Here is a 17148-nt window from a genome sequence, read left to right as displayed (position 1 = left end):
AGCGTTCGCCCGACAAGCGAGAGGTCTGGGGTTCAAGTCCCCGCACAGGCAGGTATGTCCGGAGTTTTTGCTCTGGCATATCTGCCTATGCATGATAGGTGTCTTGTAATTTCATGTTTAAAGAGCAGTTCTTCTGGGGTGAATCAAACCTGTCTTATCAAATTAATCCGTGATAAGCTGATTTTCTCTGAATTTGACAGGAGCTAATTGATGTTTTAATGTTATTGCATCAATATAATGTCAATGATTAATTTAATAACCAGGAAGATTTGGTTCACCCCAGAAGAACTGCTCTGGCGGGGCTTCCTCTTTAATTGTGCTAGTGTGCGATGCGTAATTCTTCTTTGTGATATGTTGAACAATATAATACCGTACAGAAAGGTGGTGCTACTGGTATACGTACTACTGGTATACGTACTACTGCATGTATGCATGTCTTATTCGCGTCTTGAGGCATGGGTCAAGAACGGTTGAGGAGAATAGACAACACCATTGATTCCTTCAAACGAAAGTGGCGGGGCATCGTCTGGTTTCTTGAATGTGAATTTATGAAGAAGATGCGTAAAAAAGATGAAGAGCTCCATCTTGGCAAGATGCTCACCTATGCAAACCCGACGGCCTGCAGAAAATTTAAATAAGAATGATAAAATAGATCTAGATCAGTCATTATTAAACATTCTACCTGTCTAGCTATGATATATGGCTAATATCGGTAGCGTTGCCAGCGGGAGGGCAGAGTGCCCCGTGACAAGAAATGAAAGAGAAAATCTGGAGGGCTAAGGAAAAGAAAAGGGGCAAAAAAAGGAGTCCCTTTTTCACCAATATTCACCATGATCATGGGCCAAAATAGTGTAAAATACACAATTTTTGCGCGCGCACATTGTCACAGTAAAGCCCTTTCCATCTCGACCAGGGGCAAAAATAGTGTAAAATATATTTTTTGCGCGCTACGTGCACACATCATCTCTCTTAAAAACAAAACCGGTAAATGTATTGTTTGATGCAACTGCAATTTTTTCATGTTTTTCGTCTGTGCACCGAACATTTTATCCCCACCCCCAAACCAAGAAAGCAGGCTACGCCCCTGACCAATATAGGAATTTATTGATAATAAAAAATCAGCGGAAATTTGCACAGATTGTTTGGGCACCTTTTCGATATTACGTTGTAAAAGGTGTAGAAAAATGTACATGCAGAAATCAAAAGATTAAGAAAACGTATGAAGATTGACAAAATGATTCCTATACCTATAGAAAATGGAGTCAATTCCTCCCTATCCATGATGTCACCATATTCGTCCAGAAATCTTTCCGGGTTGAATTGGTCCGGATTCGGCCATGTTTCCGGGTCATGATGAACGCTCCATAGATTTGATATAACTACGCTGCCTTTAGGAATATTATATCCTGCAAGAGTGGTGTCGTTTCTACTGTAATGAATAACTCCTAAAGGGACAATGGACCCAACACGCTGAACCTCAAGAAGGGTTGCACACGTGAAGGGTAATTCGGTCTTGTCAACAAGTCTTGGTAGACGGTCTCTGCCGACAACTGAATCGAGCTCCTTTTGAACCCTTTCCTGTATTTCAGGATAGGCCATCATGAAGAGTATTGCCCAACGCAATGTAGTGGAAGTGGTATCAGTCCCTGCTCCAAAAAAGATCGCCAATTACAGGTGCTAGGTTATGACGATCAATGAAGGACTTCACATTCAATTTTTTAGCCATTTGGATCTCTTTAAGATAAACATCGATATAATCATTGGAATCATTTTCCGTATCAAATTCTTGTTGATGTTTCTCGATTTCATTATCAATAAACTCATGATACGTGCTCAAGCACTGTTTTAAACGTTTATAAATAGTTGGCTGAAAGTACTTGGCTATTGGGAAAAACATGTGCAAAGCACCTGATCCAGCTAGTTCCATGCCCTCACGTAGAGTGTGCAACAAATATCTGAACGTAGAATCGGTGTACTCAAAGCGTTGACCAAAAACAACACAGCATATTACATTAGCTGTAGCGTTGGTTAAATAACTCTGTGGATCAAAAGATGTCCCTTCTAAAAGAGTGACCTCTTGCGATAGATGTTTTGCTTCTTCGGCAATATTTTCTTCAAAGCTTCTTTTTCCAACGCCAAAAGAACGTAACGTGGTGAGTGTAAAACGTCTTTGGTGCTTCCACGGCTCCCCCGATGCTTGTATTAAACCTATAACAATTGACAAAATAAAAATATATCAATGAAGAAAGTCGAAAGGGCAGCCGATTTGATTTGGCCTCTTACGCCCCTGGTCTAGCACCCTCGTATCCTGGACAACATATATATCAAAAAAGTAGACAAAGGTAGTATATAGAATGAAATGCTGATTGACATAAAACAAAACAGGTCGCTTTTAAGCAGGGCTCAAATGTCTAAATCTGGATGTATTCCTCTCATAAGGATTCAGGAAAATTATAGTTTGAGTTGACCCATCTCCGATATACGGTTCTTGAGTTATAGGCAAATGGGTCAAATGCAGACAATTTTGGACTCGAGCTCCACAGGGGTAAACAAATCAAAAATACTCTGATTTTGATTAACATTTTAATCAAAGAATGATCTCAGGTGTTTGGTTTAATACCTGGGTAACATAGGTTATGATTATGTTGACGAGCTTTATTATATATCTGATACTCACCTTCGCCTAACCCCAAATCCTTATACATTGCTACTTCAGGTCTGTCACTCAAGTCTGGATTGTTGAAAGCCTCTTTCACCGCATCATGCTTGTCCAGAACAACCACTAAGTTTCCACCTAAGTTCATGCTGAACACTGAGCCATACTTGCGAGCTAACTTAGCGAGAAACTCATGGTTTGTCAGTCCAGTACGATAGATAGATATCACAAGATTTGGTAGATATCCAACCAGTGGCCAACCCCATGGTCCTGGTGGCAGATGCTTTGGTCTTCGAAGCCACCAAGAGACGATAAGGAATGCAGCTAGACAAAAGAGTGCAGTCTGAATGTCGAGGGAAGCTATATCGAAAGCCATGTTGGTTTATATTTCAGCTTATTTCTTTTTAAGCACGGATGGCTATGTTATATTATGTGCATTTAGGCATGGATACTGACCTTACAGGTCAGTGGGCATGGACAACAAGAGAGTATTATGCGATGTCGTTAATCAGTGTTTTCACAACACTCTACTTCGCAAATTGAACTTTGTACTAGTACATACAAAGTGTGATACAAAGTTCAGTACTTTGTACTCTTTACCATGTTAATTGCTGAATAATAAACTATAAAGGAAGGCGAAGTTTGCGGCATTCACAGAAACAGTATATTGGTTTAAGTTAGAGTCAATTAATTATATCATTTGGACTTCATCCAGACGATATTTTGCTGGTATGGTTGGACAAGTTAGTGGTTTGTTCCGCAGGAACTATATTATTAAATATAATAAATAATAATAATAAATTTTGGATTTATAAAGCGCCTTTTTCCCGAACTTAGAGCCTGCGCTGTAATTTCGCTGCAATGGTGAATCATCACAATCAGATCGCATCAACTAGGTTGCTGCCGAACGGCGCGCACCTATCCGCATTTAGATTGTAACACCAATTATCTGTGCAGCTCCCCAAATTCCATTGGGTGAAGGAAGTTTTTGATAACCAAACAACTAATCACCGATTTTTGCAATACAGGAGGAAACCGGAGATCCCGGAGAAAACCTGCGAGAGCGAGCATGGAATCGGGATAAACCAAGTGCATGTGAGTCCTTGGGCCGCGCCGGGTGGTGCAAAGCGAGGGAATTACCGCTGGCGCTAACTCGCCCTCCTTATGATAACTTATAAGTGTACACTGATATAAATATAGATATTGGTAAGAGGTAAAATGCTGTCTCTTGTACTCTATAGTTGCTTGGTTTTATCATTATCATGATATGGATTTTTTTCCCAAAATGACCTAATTTATTTTATTGTTTTGGGACACAAATCTTCAATACGAAAGGTCAAAATTTTCAATTGATCGTCGGCATTTCATCGCAGCTACAGACACTTTAATTTAAGTACATATCATTAGATTTAGAAAGTTTACTTTCAGGACTGTTAAATATCAAAAAATTTAAAAATATCAAATGTTAATATGTTTGAGATTTCTTATGTTAAGTGGAGTAATTTGAGACCAGTTTCAACGGACCATTTTTTTTATTTTGATCCCTGAACTATGAAGTTTTTGACATTGACCTATTATTGCTGAAATAAGCACCGTAGAAAAATATGACAATTGACTTTTTACCCCTCGTGGGAACCACAAGGGGGCATAGAAAAAATGAAACCAATCAAATTTTTATCATTTCCGGTTTAAGGATACCAAAAAACATTGGTTCCACTAATGTAGGAATATAAAATATCAAGCCCATAGCCTTGTACTATGAACACTTTGGCTAGTGCCCTAACTAAACACAAACCTTGATCTTGATGGTTTACGATTAATTGACGAGTAATATACGATTTATTTATCACGTGTAGTAATAAGAATATGTATATAATAGTAGCGTGCTAGCGTACCCAGCCGGAGAGTGGGTGGGGTAGAGTTCCCCTGACAATACTGCTAAAAGTGCCCCTGACAAAAATTAAAGAGAAAATCGGAAAGCCGAAGGAAAAGAAAAGGGAGCTCGTTTCTTTCCCACCAAAATTCATACCGAGCATGGGCCAAAATAGTGTAAAATACCAAATTTTTGCGTAGTGCGCGCGTACATTGTCCCAATAAAGCCCTTTTTGGAAGCTCGACGACTTATTTACATGTAGTCTCTCTATAAGAAAGAGAAAAAATTCTTTAATTCTGTACGGTATATACTACCGAGTCAAAATGATACAACCGGAAAAATGTCTTCAACCCCGAAATTTTGACCCCCACCACCACCAAAATGCTGGTTACGCCCAAGGAATATTAGACTATGCCATAGTCGATTTTTGATACATAAAAACACGTTATTAATCATGATGAACGCATTCAGTTGAACTTGAAATTATACTGATATTTATTACATCAAAATACTTGTATAAAATTGTTATGAAAAAGTTTATATAATTATATTAGTGACAGAAGTAAAGTATACGTAGGCTTATATTAATGAATGCAACAAATCATAATGGCATAACTATAATGGCACTTCACCTCACCTAGGCTGTTTCATCCTCTGTAGTATGAAGCCCTCTTCAAGAATCTTCCATTTCTGTCTGTCTTGCGCATCCCTTGCCCAAGTGGTGCCTCTATATGCTGTTAAGTCGTCTCGCCATCTTCGTCTTTGCCTTCCTCTTCTACGCTTTCCTGTTCTTGGTTGCCACTCGGTGACTCTTTTTGTCCATCTGTTGTCGTTTTTCTTGCCACATGTCCCGCCCATCTCCATTTTGCTTCCCCAATCCTTTGCATGATGTCTTTGACTCCCGTTTTACTTCTTATGTCACTGTTTCTGATTTTGTCACGTAAAGTTATGTTTAACATACGTGGTGAGTTTTTGTTCCAGATCTTTGGTAGTCGACCAGGTTTCAGCGCCGTAAGTCATGGTTGGTAACACACATTGATCGTACATACGCCTCCTCAATGTCATTGGTAGCTTTTTGTCACAAAGGATGTCTTTGTACCTGCCAAAACAACACCAGCCAGCCTTGATTCTCAATAAAACTTCCTCTCTTGTGTTGTCCTCCATTTTGACTGTCTTGCCCAGATACTTGTAACTATCTACTTTCTCAATCGGTTCGTTGTCAATTTCAATGGACTCTCTAGTGTCAAAGTTGGTCATGTATTTCGTTTTCCCTTTGTGCATTTTTAGTCCAATTTTCCTGCTCTCAGTGTTCAAACTATTTAGCTGAACTTCTAATTCTTTGACTGATGGTGATGTAAGGGCTACATCATCTGCAAACCTCAGGTCAGTTAACCATTCTCCATCAATGTTGATGCCTCTTTCTTCTAAATCTAGTTGTTTGAAAATTTGCTCCATTGCAGTTGTGAATATTTTTGGAGAGATTGTGTCCCCTTGCCGTACTCCCTCTGTATGTGGATAGGCTTGGAGACATCCTTATCTATGTGGATTGTAGCTGTGGCGTTTGTGTAGATCTCTTCTAGAATCTTAACATACCCTTCGTTAACTCCAATCCTCCTTAAGGCTGCAAATAGATCACTATGTTCCACCGAATCAAAAGCTTTCTCATAATCTATATAGCCTATACAAAGCTTCAGCTGATACTCATTTGCTTTCTCAATCAGTTGGTTCAAAGCATGCAGATGATCAGTTGTTGAAAAGCCCTCTCTGAAACCTGCCTGCTCTCTAGGTTGATTCTCATCCAATATTATCTTGATTCTATTCTGAATGAGTCGTGTGAAGATTTTATATGCATGTGAAAGCAGACTAATAGGTCGGTAGTTTTGATATCCTCTTTATCTCCTTTCTTATGTAGAAGAATAATCTTGGCTTCCTTCCAGGCGGCTGGTATCTTCTTTTCTGTCAATATTTGGTTGTAAAGTCTTGTCAATTGAGTGATGATTTCCGCACCTCCTATCTTATACACGTCACTGGATATATCATCAGTGCCAGGTGTTTTGTTGTCTTTCATTTGTTTTACTGCTGTCTCTACTTCTCTAACAGTTACATTTGGTATGTCTGTTTGATCTGGAGACAGGAAGTTTGGTTTACTTTGGTTAGAATGAGAGCTATATAGGTCTTGGTAAAACTCTGCACAGATATTGAGTATTTCTTCTCTACTAGATGTAGGAATACCATTTTTGTCTTTCATCTGGCTGATTCTAGTTTTCTTACTGTTCATTTTGGACATCTGTTTTGGTCCTTTACCACTTTCTAGGATGGACTCAATGTGTTCTCTTCGTTTTCTTCTACTTCTCTGACGTCTCTTCTTTCTAACTTCCTTCACAGTTTCCTTGTACTCTACTTTCTGAGTAGTAGTTTTGTCTATGATTTCTCTGAGTATCTTTCTTTTAATATCTAGCTCCTCAATCTCAATATCTTCTTTGGTTTTTTGTTTCTTTGTTCTTTCTTGTGGTGCTATCTCTTCAGCAGCCTCTGTCACTATGCTGGATATAAGTGTAGATCTCGAGTCCATATCCATATCTTCCATATCCAGTGCTGTGAATCGATTCTTGAGTGTTAGTTGAAATTCTTCCCTCCTTTCTTTCAGCCGCATTATATTTAGTTTGGTCTTTTTAGAATTCTTGATGAATTTGAGTCTTGCCAGTTTCTTGTTCAGTAGTATCTTAGCTCTAATCATCCTGTGATCGCTGCCAATGTCCACATTCGTGATCACTTCACAATTCTGTAGTATGCCTCTCTGGCTACTTAGTACAAAATCAGTCTGATTCCTGATCTTTCCTCCTGGGCTTTCCCATGTCCAGTATCTGTTTTCTTTCTTTTTGAAGAAAGTGTTGGCAATAACCAGGTTTTGTTGTGTAGCATATACAAGTAGCATCTCTCCTCTTCTGTTTCTTTCGCCAATTCCATACCTTCCCATGATTGATTCCTCTCCGGATTGACGTCTACCTATCTTGGCGTTGAAATCTCCCATTACTATGGTGTAGGTTGCTCTACTTTCTTCCATCGCCTTACTCACATCCTCATACATTTCTTCTACTGCTTCATCCTCATATTCGCTGGTAGGTGCATACACTTGCACTACACATAGGTGATTGTTTGCTGTCAGTTGTACATTAAGTGAAACAACTCTATTTGAGTAGTATTTTATTTCTTTGATATAGTCTTTGAATTTTGGATGGATCATGAATCCAATTCCTTTCGCATTCCTGTTGTCCTCAGTTTTCCCATGACTATAAAGCCATGCTCCTCCTTTCAATTCTTCAATGCCCTCTCCAGCACGCTTTGTCTCTGACAGTCCTATAATGTCCCACTTGAGATCTCTCAGTTCATCTATAAGTGATTCCAGAGATTCTTCGGTCCTTAAAGTTCTGGTATTATATGTACATATATTAATACTTCTTTGCCCACTCATATGGCTCTCATCAATCTTGCAGCGTCCTTTCGGCTTTGGCTGCAAAACGTCATACGAAGTGTTGGCTTCCGAGTCATGACTGGGCAATCTGCAACCATCTTTTCTCTGGTGGTTGCGCCCGTATTGGCCTCGGGCATTACGGCCTCTTTTTACTTTCACTTCCATATTGATTCTTTGGGTTTTAGCCATATACTGACACGCTGGCTGGGCGAGTTGTCAGTAGAGGTTGAAGTCCGGGTTACCTCACCCTTAGTCTCACGATGGATGCAGACAAAGCAGTGTCCTGCAGTCATCTAGGCTACTCCAATAACCTATCAGGCTACAGTCCACTGCCCCCAGAGCCCCGTCTGTTAACTCAGAAAAAGTTCTGAGCCGTAACAGGTGATACGCGATTGACATGCAATCTTCGAGAACGTGGGGTTGGGTAACTACAGAGAGGCGATTAGGGACAGGTGGGCTGATGGTAATGCCACCTGTACCTACAACCTTTATCCTATAGTAAGAAATAGCAAAGCAAGCAAAGAGGGAAGGAAGCATGCAGAAGGAGGTTAAGAGCGTGCAGTAGGAAAAAGGGAGAAGGAATAGGAGCAAAGCAGGAGGTTGAAGTTGGCGCATCATATAGTCTATTCTACCACCCGTGGCACTTCAATACTGAACAAATCTGATTGTAGGATCTGCCAGTTAATTAATCGCGAAAGCCCGAGTTAAAAATCGACTATGTACATTGCATTTCAAACGGGACTTTGAACGGGCAAAGTCCCTAACACACACACTGTCAATCATACTTGTTTGTCAATGCAATTTAACCGCAAGCACAAATCCTGGGAATACAAGACGCGTTCATACACCTACTGAGAGTTTCATGTTCCCGCCAACACAAAAGGCGGCATAGTTGTGTACCATGTAGCACAAAGGGTAGCATAGTTCTGGGCGACCAATCACAAGCCATATCCATTTAAGGATGCATTACATCATGGCCAATTTTAGTAGGCCAGAAATCCGACAATCTCATCCATTGACAACTGTGTTAATAAGCATGTTAACCGCAATCCAAAGTAAGTAGTCCACTTGGGAAGCTAACAAACAGAGGGAGCACGCACCTTTGTTTCCAATGGACATTTTATAGTGAAATTTCATTGTACAAGGAATACATTAAAAACAATCCACATAGCCCCCGAATGAAAAGTATTTAATCATATTTGTAATCACTCAAAAGGTATTTTGTGTGAATTTTACGTCCGAACTAGGTGCTATTAAATTTTTATGAGCCTTTTTATTTTACATGTAAAGCCTATGGGGGTGACGATTAGAAATGGACGGCAATATTGAAAAACCCTAATTTTGGGCCATTTTAGACACTAAAATGCCCATAAAAATTTGCACTTAGTTTGAATGTAAAATTCACACACAATGCTACCTGAGTGAGTACAAACATAATAAAATACATTTCATTCGGGGGCTATAGCAAAAAAAAAAAATGTCCTATACCTTAATGGTTATGGAACAAAGGTGTACGGTGACTAAGATCAGAAGTGATAATCTATCAATTGTGCACAAATTAATTAAATCGGAGCTTTAAGCTTAAATGCAGTAGCCAGAGTATGCACAATGGGCAAGTGGACTACGGAGAAGCAAGCAGTCATCTTTTATTCTCGTCTTGAGGCATGAGTCATGAACGGTTGAGGTGAGTAGATGACACTGCTGTTGATTCCTTCAAAAGAAAGTGGTGGTGAGTCGTCTGGTTTCTTGAATGTGTATTGATGAAGAAGATGCGTAAAGAAGATGAAGAGTTCCATCTTAGCAAGATGCTCACCAATACAAACCCGACGACCTGTGTAAATTTAAATAATGACCAATTAGGATATACCAAGAAAATAAATAAGACTCAGTCTTTGTTTAATAACTTCCTACCTGTAATAACAGAAATAATACGCGAATATTGTAAAAATAAATATTAATATATCAGACGTGAAATAAATATTAATATATCAGACGTGAAATGCCCCAAGGTTCAATCCTAAGACCATTATGAATTTGCATGTACCTATACAGATACTTTTAAAGTATCTTGTCAAACTGGACCTTTCCGGTATTCTTTGGAGTACAATAAAAGATCTGTGCACTTTTCTCTTGACCCTTTTTGGTCGGTATATTACCTCAGATATTTGCAATGTGCAATAGTAAGTTACAATGTCTGTCGATATGTTTCAAGAACTCTCGACAAGAACTTTTGTTGATAATTAACCTACAATTTTGCAGAAAAAAAGTATGAAGATGGTGAGAAAATGGTTCATATACCTGTAGAAAATGGAGTCAATTCCTCCCTATCCATGACGTCACCATATTCATCCAGAAATCTTTCCGGGTTGAACTGGTCCGGATTCGGCCATGTTTCTGAGTCATGATGAACGCTCCAGGGATTTGATATAACCACGCTGCCTTTAGGGATATTGTATCCTGCAAGAGTGGTGTCGTTTCTACTGTAATGAATAACTCCTAACATGCCTAAAGGGACAATGGACCCAACACGCTGAATCTCAAGAAGGGTTGTACACGTGAAGGGTAATTCGGTCTTGTCTGCAAGTCTTGGTAGGCGGTTTCTACCAAAATTTTACAGTAACAGTGAAAATGTTTTTTCCGCCCAGCGACAATTTAGGAAAGATGACCCATATCCATATAACAAAATTAGTCTAGAAGAGTTATTACGTCATAGATATACCAAAAATGCGACCAATGTTTGCCGCCCATTCCCAATCCCCATATGGTTATTTGTACTCGAGTACCCCCTCCCCCATTACACTATTGGTATCTACATGTACATTTAGATACACTGTCATTCCAAGCAGTCGCGGCATTGAGGGGGAAAAGTGATTTCAGGAGGGGGCAAAATCAACAAATTTTGCGCAAAATTGATGCAAAGGACATTTTTGGGTTTTTACCTGGGGCAACAGGGGGGAAAGAGTTCTGACTGGGGAGATTTCCCCCCTATGCCCCCTCCCGTGGCGTCGCCACTGCATTCCAGCAATTAGTAACTGATAAGACTGTTCATAAACGTTTTCATAGCATTCAAAAACCTTTTATGATAACTTACTGCAAACATTTTTTAAACATTTTACCAACAATTTTGTAGTGTGTTTTCATTCTAAAAGTTTTGAAACGTTTTCATGACCATTATAACCCGATATTAATTTTAATGTTATTAAAACGTTTTTACCAAAACCAAAATAGAACCTGTATCAAATGTTTTAAAAACGTTTTGTGTTTGCTGGGTTATTCACGTCTTGAGGCATGAGTCAAGAACGGTTGAGGAGAATAGACAATGCCATTGATTCCTTCAAAGGAAAATGGCGGGGAACCGTCTGGTTTCTTGAATGTGAAATGATGAAAAAGATGCGTAAAAAAGATGAAGAGCGCCATCTTGGCAAGATGCTCACCAATACAAATCCGACGCCCTGCAGGAAATTTAAATAGAAATAATAAAATAAGACATTTATTATCAAACATTCTACCTACCTAGCTCTACCTATGATATGGCCAATATTGGAATGTATTGATAATAAAAAAATCCCTAAGGGATATGCCTCGCATCCTCTAATTATAATCCCTATAACCTTAATCTTGCCCCAAAATACTATTTTTTAAATCACAATATTCAAAATCTTATCATTAATATGGTACACCAAAGTAGTAGGGTATATAGCACACCAAAGTATAGGGTCTATAGCATTTTAATAGCTTACGGGTGAAATTTAATATATCATTTTGCAAAAGTTTTAAATTTAAAGTGGAAAACCCCACTGCATGGTGAGATATTACGTTGTAAAAGGTGTAGAAATGATGCACAAATATGCAAATTTCCTACTTGCTCCGCTCACATGATTCCTATCAAAACATTAAGGAAGGAAAGTGTATGAAGATTGACAAAAAGGTGGCTGTACCTATAGAAAATGGAGTCAATTCCTCCCTGTCCATGACGTCACCATATTCGTCCAGAAATCTTTCTGGGTTAAACTGGTCCGGATTCGGCCATGTTTCCGGGTCATGATGAACGCTCCATAGATTTGATATAACCACGCTGCCTTTAGGGATATTGTATCCTGCAAGAGTGGTGTCGTTTCTACTGTAATGAATAACTCCTAAAGGGACAATGGACCCAACACGCTGAATCTCAAGAAGGGTTGCACACGTGAAGGGTAATTCGGTCTTGTCTGCAAGTCTTGGTAGGCGGTTTCTACCAACAACTGAATCGAGCTCCTTTTGAACCCTTTCCTGTATTTCAGGATAGGCCATCATATAGAGTATTGCCCAACGCAGCGTGGTGGAAGTGGTGCCAGTCCCTGCTCCAAAAAGATCGCCAATTACAGGCGCTAAGTTATGACGATCAATGAAGGATTCCGTATTCAATTTTTAGCCATTTGGATCTCTTTAAGGTAAACATCGATATAATCATTATGATCATTTTCCGCATCAAACTCTTGTTCATGCTTCTCGATTTCATTATCAATAAACTCATGATACGTGCTCAAGCACTGTTTTAAACGTTTATAAATAGTTGGCTGAAAGTACTTGGCTATGGGGAAAAACATATGCAAAGCACCCGATCCAGCTAGTTCCATAACCTCACGTAGGGTATTCAACAAACATCTGAACGTAGAATCGGTGTACTCAAAGCGTTGACCAAAAACAACACAGCATATTACATTAGCTGTAGCGTTGGTTAAATAGCTCTGTGGATCAAAAGACAGCCCTTCTAAAAGGGTAACCTCTTGTGATAGGTGTTTCGCTTCTTCGGCAATATTTTCTTCAAAGCTTCTTTTTCCAACGCCAAAAGAACGTAACGTGGTGAGTGTAAAACGTCTTTGGTGCTTCCACGGCTCCCCTGATGCTTGTACTAAACCTAACAATTGACAAAATAAAAATAATAATATTAGAGAAACTCGAACGCACAGCATGCCAGAGGTGCCGAAATTTAACATAAAATAGTGAAATATTTTAAAAATGACCCCTATGTGCCAACATTTTAAAATGACCCTACGTATTAGCAATTACGCAAATTTGTATGTTGTTACAAGGAATTCAAAGTAATTTTATCATCAAGTGACCTACAAAGAGGAATCTATCGTGAGCCAATCTGCATTATGTTGCCTGCAAACGTCGACGATCAGGTAAAAATTCTAAAAGCAGCGTGACTATATATTCGCGTTAATTTCATGATAAGCTTAAAACGCATTGAAACGCCAAATTGCAGTCACAAAATATATAATATTAGTAAATCACCAAAGCAAATGGTAACGTAGGTATGTGGAAAAGAACTGCAATAACAAACTATGTGCCCAAAGAGTTGTCTTTGGCATGTCGCTTTTTTGAAATATCACCAAAAATATCAAATTTGGGAAAAACGCCCCAAAACTTGAAACAAACACGAGTAAAATAAATGGATATTCGCACTCGGCGGCCCTGTGACTACCTGCCGCTGTGATTTGGCCCGTGATTTGGGGTAACTCGTTGCTTCCCCTCTCCAGATACCTGTACTTCAAGTTCGCCCATACCCCACGCCTTAAGAGTCAAGTTTGACTTTATAAGATTTCACCAGTAGCAAAGCTGAAATAAAGCAAGAGCCACCTTGGTTGGATTTTAAAGTCAAAGAGTACACATGGCCTTCAATCATTATGATGCCTTTATCATGCCTATTTTTTCTCAATTATTTACAGCTTATGCCCAGTGATATGCAATCTAAGTATCCATGCAAGACACGTATGTTCGATTCGTATTTTCTATTCTCAATTTCACTGCTAAATGTGAGCGATAATCACTTATATTTTATTCATAGCATTTGGCACAAAGCCAGACATACCCAATATTGAACAAGTCTACCAGAAGGCCTTTGACACCATGTGGTAAGAGGGACCATGGGCAGCAATGAGGCACCTAGGTAACCTGGACAAGATAGTATGACTCTTAGCCCCATACGGTACATCGACAAGTGCAGTGAGGGTTGATAAAGATATCACAGTGGTTCAGGACCGCCACAGGAGTAAGACAAAGTTGCATCCTACTGCCACAGTTTAACATGCTGCTCGAGTTAGTCACCAGCTTAGTAATCCAGGACCTGCGGATCCAGAACCCTCAACAACCTGCGGTTTGCCGATGACATTGTGTTAATGGCAGATGCCGAGAAAGATCTACAATCACTTGTAACTCTAGTCCGCACTCAAAGCAAGAACGTTGGCTTCACTATAAACAAGGTGAAAACTGAAGTTCAGATAATCAACAAAGTCAGCCACCCAATGTCCATTTTTTTATAGGAAGAGACCAACTGAAACAAGTTCAAACCTTCACCTACTTGGGAGGAATTATTACAGAGAACTCAACCAGTACGGCCGGAAGACATCAAATGGAGGATTGGACTGGCAATGGGTAGCATGCAACCACAACATGGAAGTCAAAAGAAATCAGTACAGACACAAAAATGGAACTCTACCAGGTGTTAATCTTGTCAATAGCAACATATGGCTCAGAAACTTGGCCGCTCAAGAAAAGAGATGATAGGAGATTATTGGTGTTCGAGATGTCTTGTTTAAGATAATGGGAGTCTCTAGAAGAGATCGACTTATGATCAATCAGAGAGACAACAAATAGCCAGGTCACAATCATAGACAAAATCAAAGCCTAACAACTCTTCTACTTTGGACACATCGTACGGATGCCAAAGGACCGATACCCTAAAAATGCCCTAGTAGGTAGTATAGCAGGACACAGGTAGACCTCCAAAACGCTGGCTTGACAACATAAAAAGCAGCTGCAAAGAACTTGGGATTACATCAATTTACAACGCAAGGAGTATCACAAACGGAGGCATATGAACTTCCATGGTGCTGCTAGCTCCAAGGTTCCCTCCAGGATCCGAGGGAGGAAAGCAATAAGTCCAAGTCCATGATTTGGACAAATTGCATTCGCTGGCCAGTACGCTCCTGATCTTTTAAGCACTCTCTTATCCTGAACAACGTATTTGTAAAAAAAAGTATCAGAAAAAGTATAGTTTGACCCATCTACAGTTACAAGCAAATAGGTCAAATGCAAAATGTTGGTCGCCAAAGGGGTACACAAATCCAAAATGACTCCGATTGTGATCAAATTGGTCTCAAATTGTTCCGCTTGGACTAATTTTTACCAAAGAATCATGTGATCTTAGGGGTTTTAATGCCTGGGTAACATCACAAAATAGGTTAAGTTGACGAGCTTTATTATATCTTTATCCGATACTCACCTTCGCCTAATCCCAAATCCTTATAAATTGCTACTTCGGGTCTATCACTCAAGTCCGGATTGTTGAAAGCCTCTTTCACCGCATCATGCTTGTCCAGAACAACCACTAAGTTTCCACCTAAGTACATGCTGAACACCGAGCCATACTTGCGAGCTAACTTAGCGAGAAACTCATGGTTTGTCAGTCCAGTACGATAGATAGATATCACAAGATTTGGTAGATATCCAACCAGTGGCCAACCCCATGGTCCTGGTGGCAGATGCTTTGGTCGTCGAAGCCACCAAGAGACGATAAGGAATGCAGCTAGACAAAACAGGGCAGTCTGAATGTCGAGAGAAGCTATACCGAAAGCCATGTTGGTTTATATTTCTTTTTAAGCACGGATGGCTGTTATCATGATTATATCATGGACCCGATAATAGACCCTAGAAATTGATTATATATGTGCATTTAGGCATGGACACTGACCTTTAAAGCCATATTATAACATTTCAATACAAAATAGATTAGTATTTATTTGCCACAAAATGATAGCTTTTATTATCAGATATGCCCCCTTTTAATTTTGAGCCAACAACTTAAAAAGTAAAAGCAAAGTAAATTGGAATTTACTACCAGCGCCGATGTCGCCAATGTGTATCACTCCGTCGGTTGTACGGTACTGTCCTTTGATGTGTATCCGTCCCGCACGCCATGAACGTAGCTGTGTTATGAACATCGTGTGTACGTTCGACTAATATTTCCATCGTAATAATAAAACGACGGTTCCTGCGTTTTATTCAATATCTCGGATTTTGACAAAACTAGAGCACCAATTGTCTTATTTTTTGCAGGGTATGTTATTATTATTTTAATAAAGTACAATATAATCATCCTCAGCAAATGTTATAATATGGCTTTAATACAGGTCAGTGAGCGTGGGCAGCAAGGAACTATATGTCATGCGTTATTAACGGTTTATGTTTTCACAACACTTCGCAAACTGAACTTTGTGCTAGCTCTGAGCTTGTACATGCAATGTTCAGTACTTTGTACTCGACGCCAGGAAGTTGGCTCTTTACCATGTTAAAGGAGTATTTCGTGATCCTAGCATCCTGTTTTTATGACATTTTTCAGTACATATCCACGAAAAAAGCATATTCCCAAAATTTCAGTTGATTCCGATATTGCGTTTGCGAGTTATGCATGATTATGTGTATTACACTGCTCCATAGACATTACGTTGTAATTTCGTTCTGGTGCACCAGAACGAAATTCAAATTTCACGATATCTTTGCTAAACGAATTAATCTGCAAGAAATATTTTGTACATAAACATTATGTAGCCAGAGGTTTCCAGTGATATAAAAATCTCAACTTTTTTTGAGAAAAGTGGGGATGAGGCTGTGGATCACGAAGTGCCCCTTTAATTGCTGAATAACAGGAAGGCGAAGTTTGCGGCATTCACAGAAACCAGGGCAGAAACAGTATATTGGTTAAAGTTAGAGTCAATTATTTATATCATTTGGACGATATTTTTTGGGTGTGATTTGGCAAGTTACCTGGGTTTTGTTCCGCAGGAATTATAACTGATATGACGGCTACACTGATCAAAATATCCTTGCAGTACCAGTTTTCAGCACATCCTCTATTTGTTACACTTGTTTGAATAGTAAATTATGATACAGATACTGTATACTGGTAAGAGGTTCCGGTAAGAGGTAAAATGCTGTCTCTTGTACATAGGCTATATGTTATCAACTGAATAGTTGCTTGGTTTGATAAAAGGTGCCAGCCGGGTTACAATAATCGTTATCGTCTGCTTAAAGTCTTTAATAAAGAACAGATGTGGAAATAGGAGTATAAACTGACCAGTAGTCCTACTAATTAATGGCATATTG

The 17148-nt window shown here is 39.3% G+C and overlaps 2 protein-coding genes and 1 pseudogene across 2 annotated transcripts; all 3 read right to left on the bottom strand.

Moving 5' to 3' along the window:
• Positions 1 to 405: 405 nt before the first annotated feature.
• Positions 406 to 3245, bottom strand: LOC140171927 (cytochrome P450 2J4-like; annotated as a pseudogene).
• A 3088-nt stretch (positions 3246 to 6333) lies between these two features.
• LOC140171094 (uncharacterized) lies at positions 6334 to 8166 on the bottom strand. Its single transcript, XM_072194263.1, has one exon. It carries the CDS (start codon positions 8164 to 8166, stop codon positions 6334 to 6336), a length of 1833 nt encoding a protein of 610 aa, XP_072050364.1.
• Positions 8167 to 9638: 1472 nt separating this feature from the next.
• LOC140171093 (cytochrome P450 2J2-like) lies at positions 9639 to 15689 on the bottom strand. The gene is given in 6 exon segments (XM_072194262.1): positions 9639 to 9832; positions 10300 to 10611; positions 11274 to 11453; positions 11940 to 12406; positions 12409 to 12898; positions 15269 to 15689. Coding segments are annotated over 6 exon segments (1989 nt in total). The 5' UTR covers positions 15624 to 15689; the 3' UTR covers positions 9639 to 9647.
• Between the last annotated feature and the right edge of the window lie 1459 nt (positions 15690 to 17148).

The sequence above is a fragment of the Amphiura filiformis genome, chromosome 15, assembly GCF_039555335.1.
Source record: "Amphiura filiformis chromosome 15, Afil_fr2py, whole genome shotgun sequence".
In the NCBI taxonomy this organism is placed as follows: Eukaryota; Metazoa; Echinodermata; class Ophiuroidea; order Amphilepidida; family Amphiuridae; genus Amphiura; species Amphiura filiformis.
The sequence above is the reverse complement of the archived record's forward strand: the minus strand, read 5'-3'. Positions and strand labels throughout refer to the sequence as shown.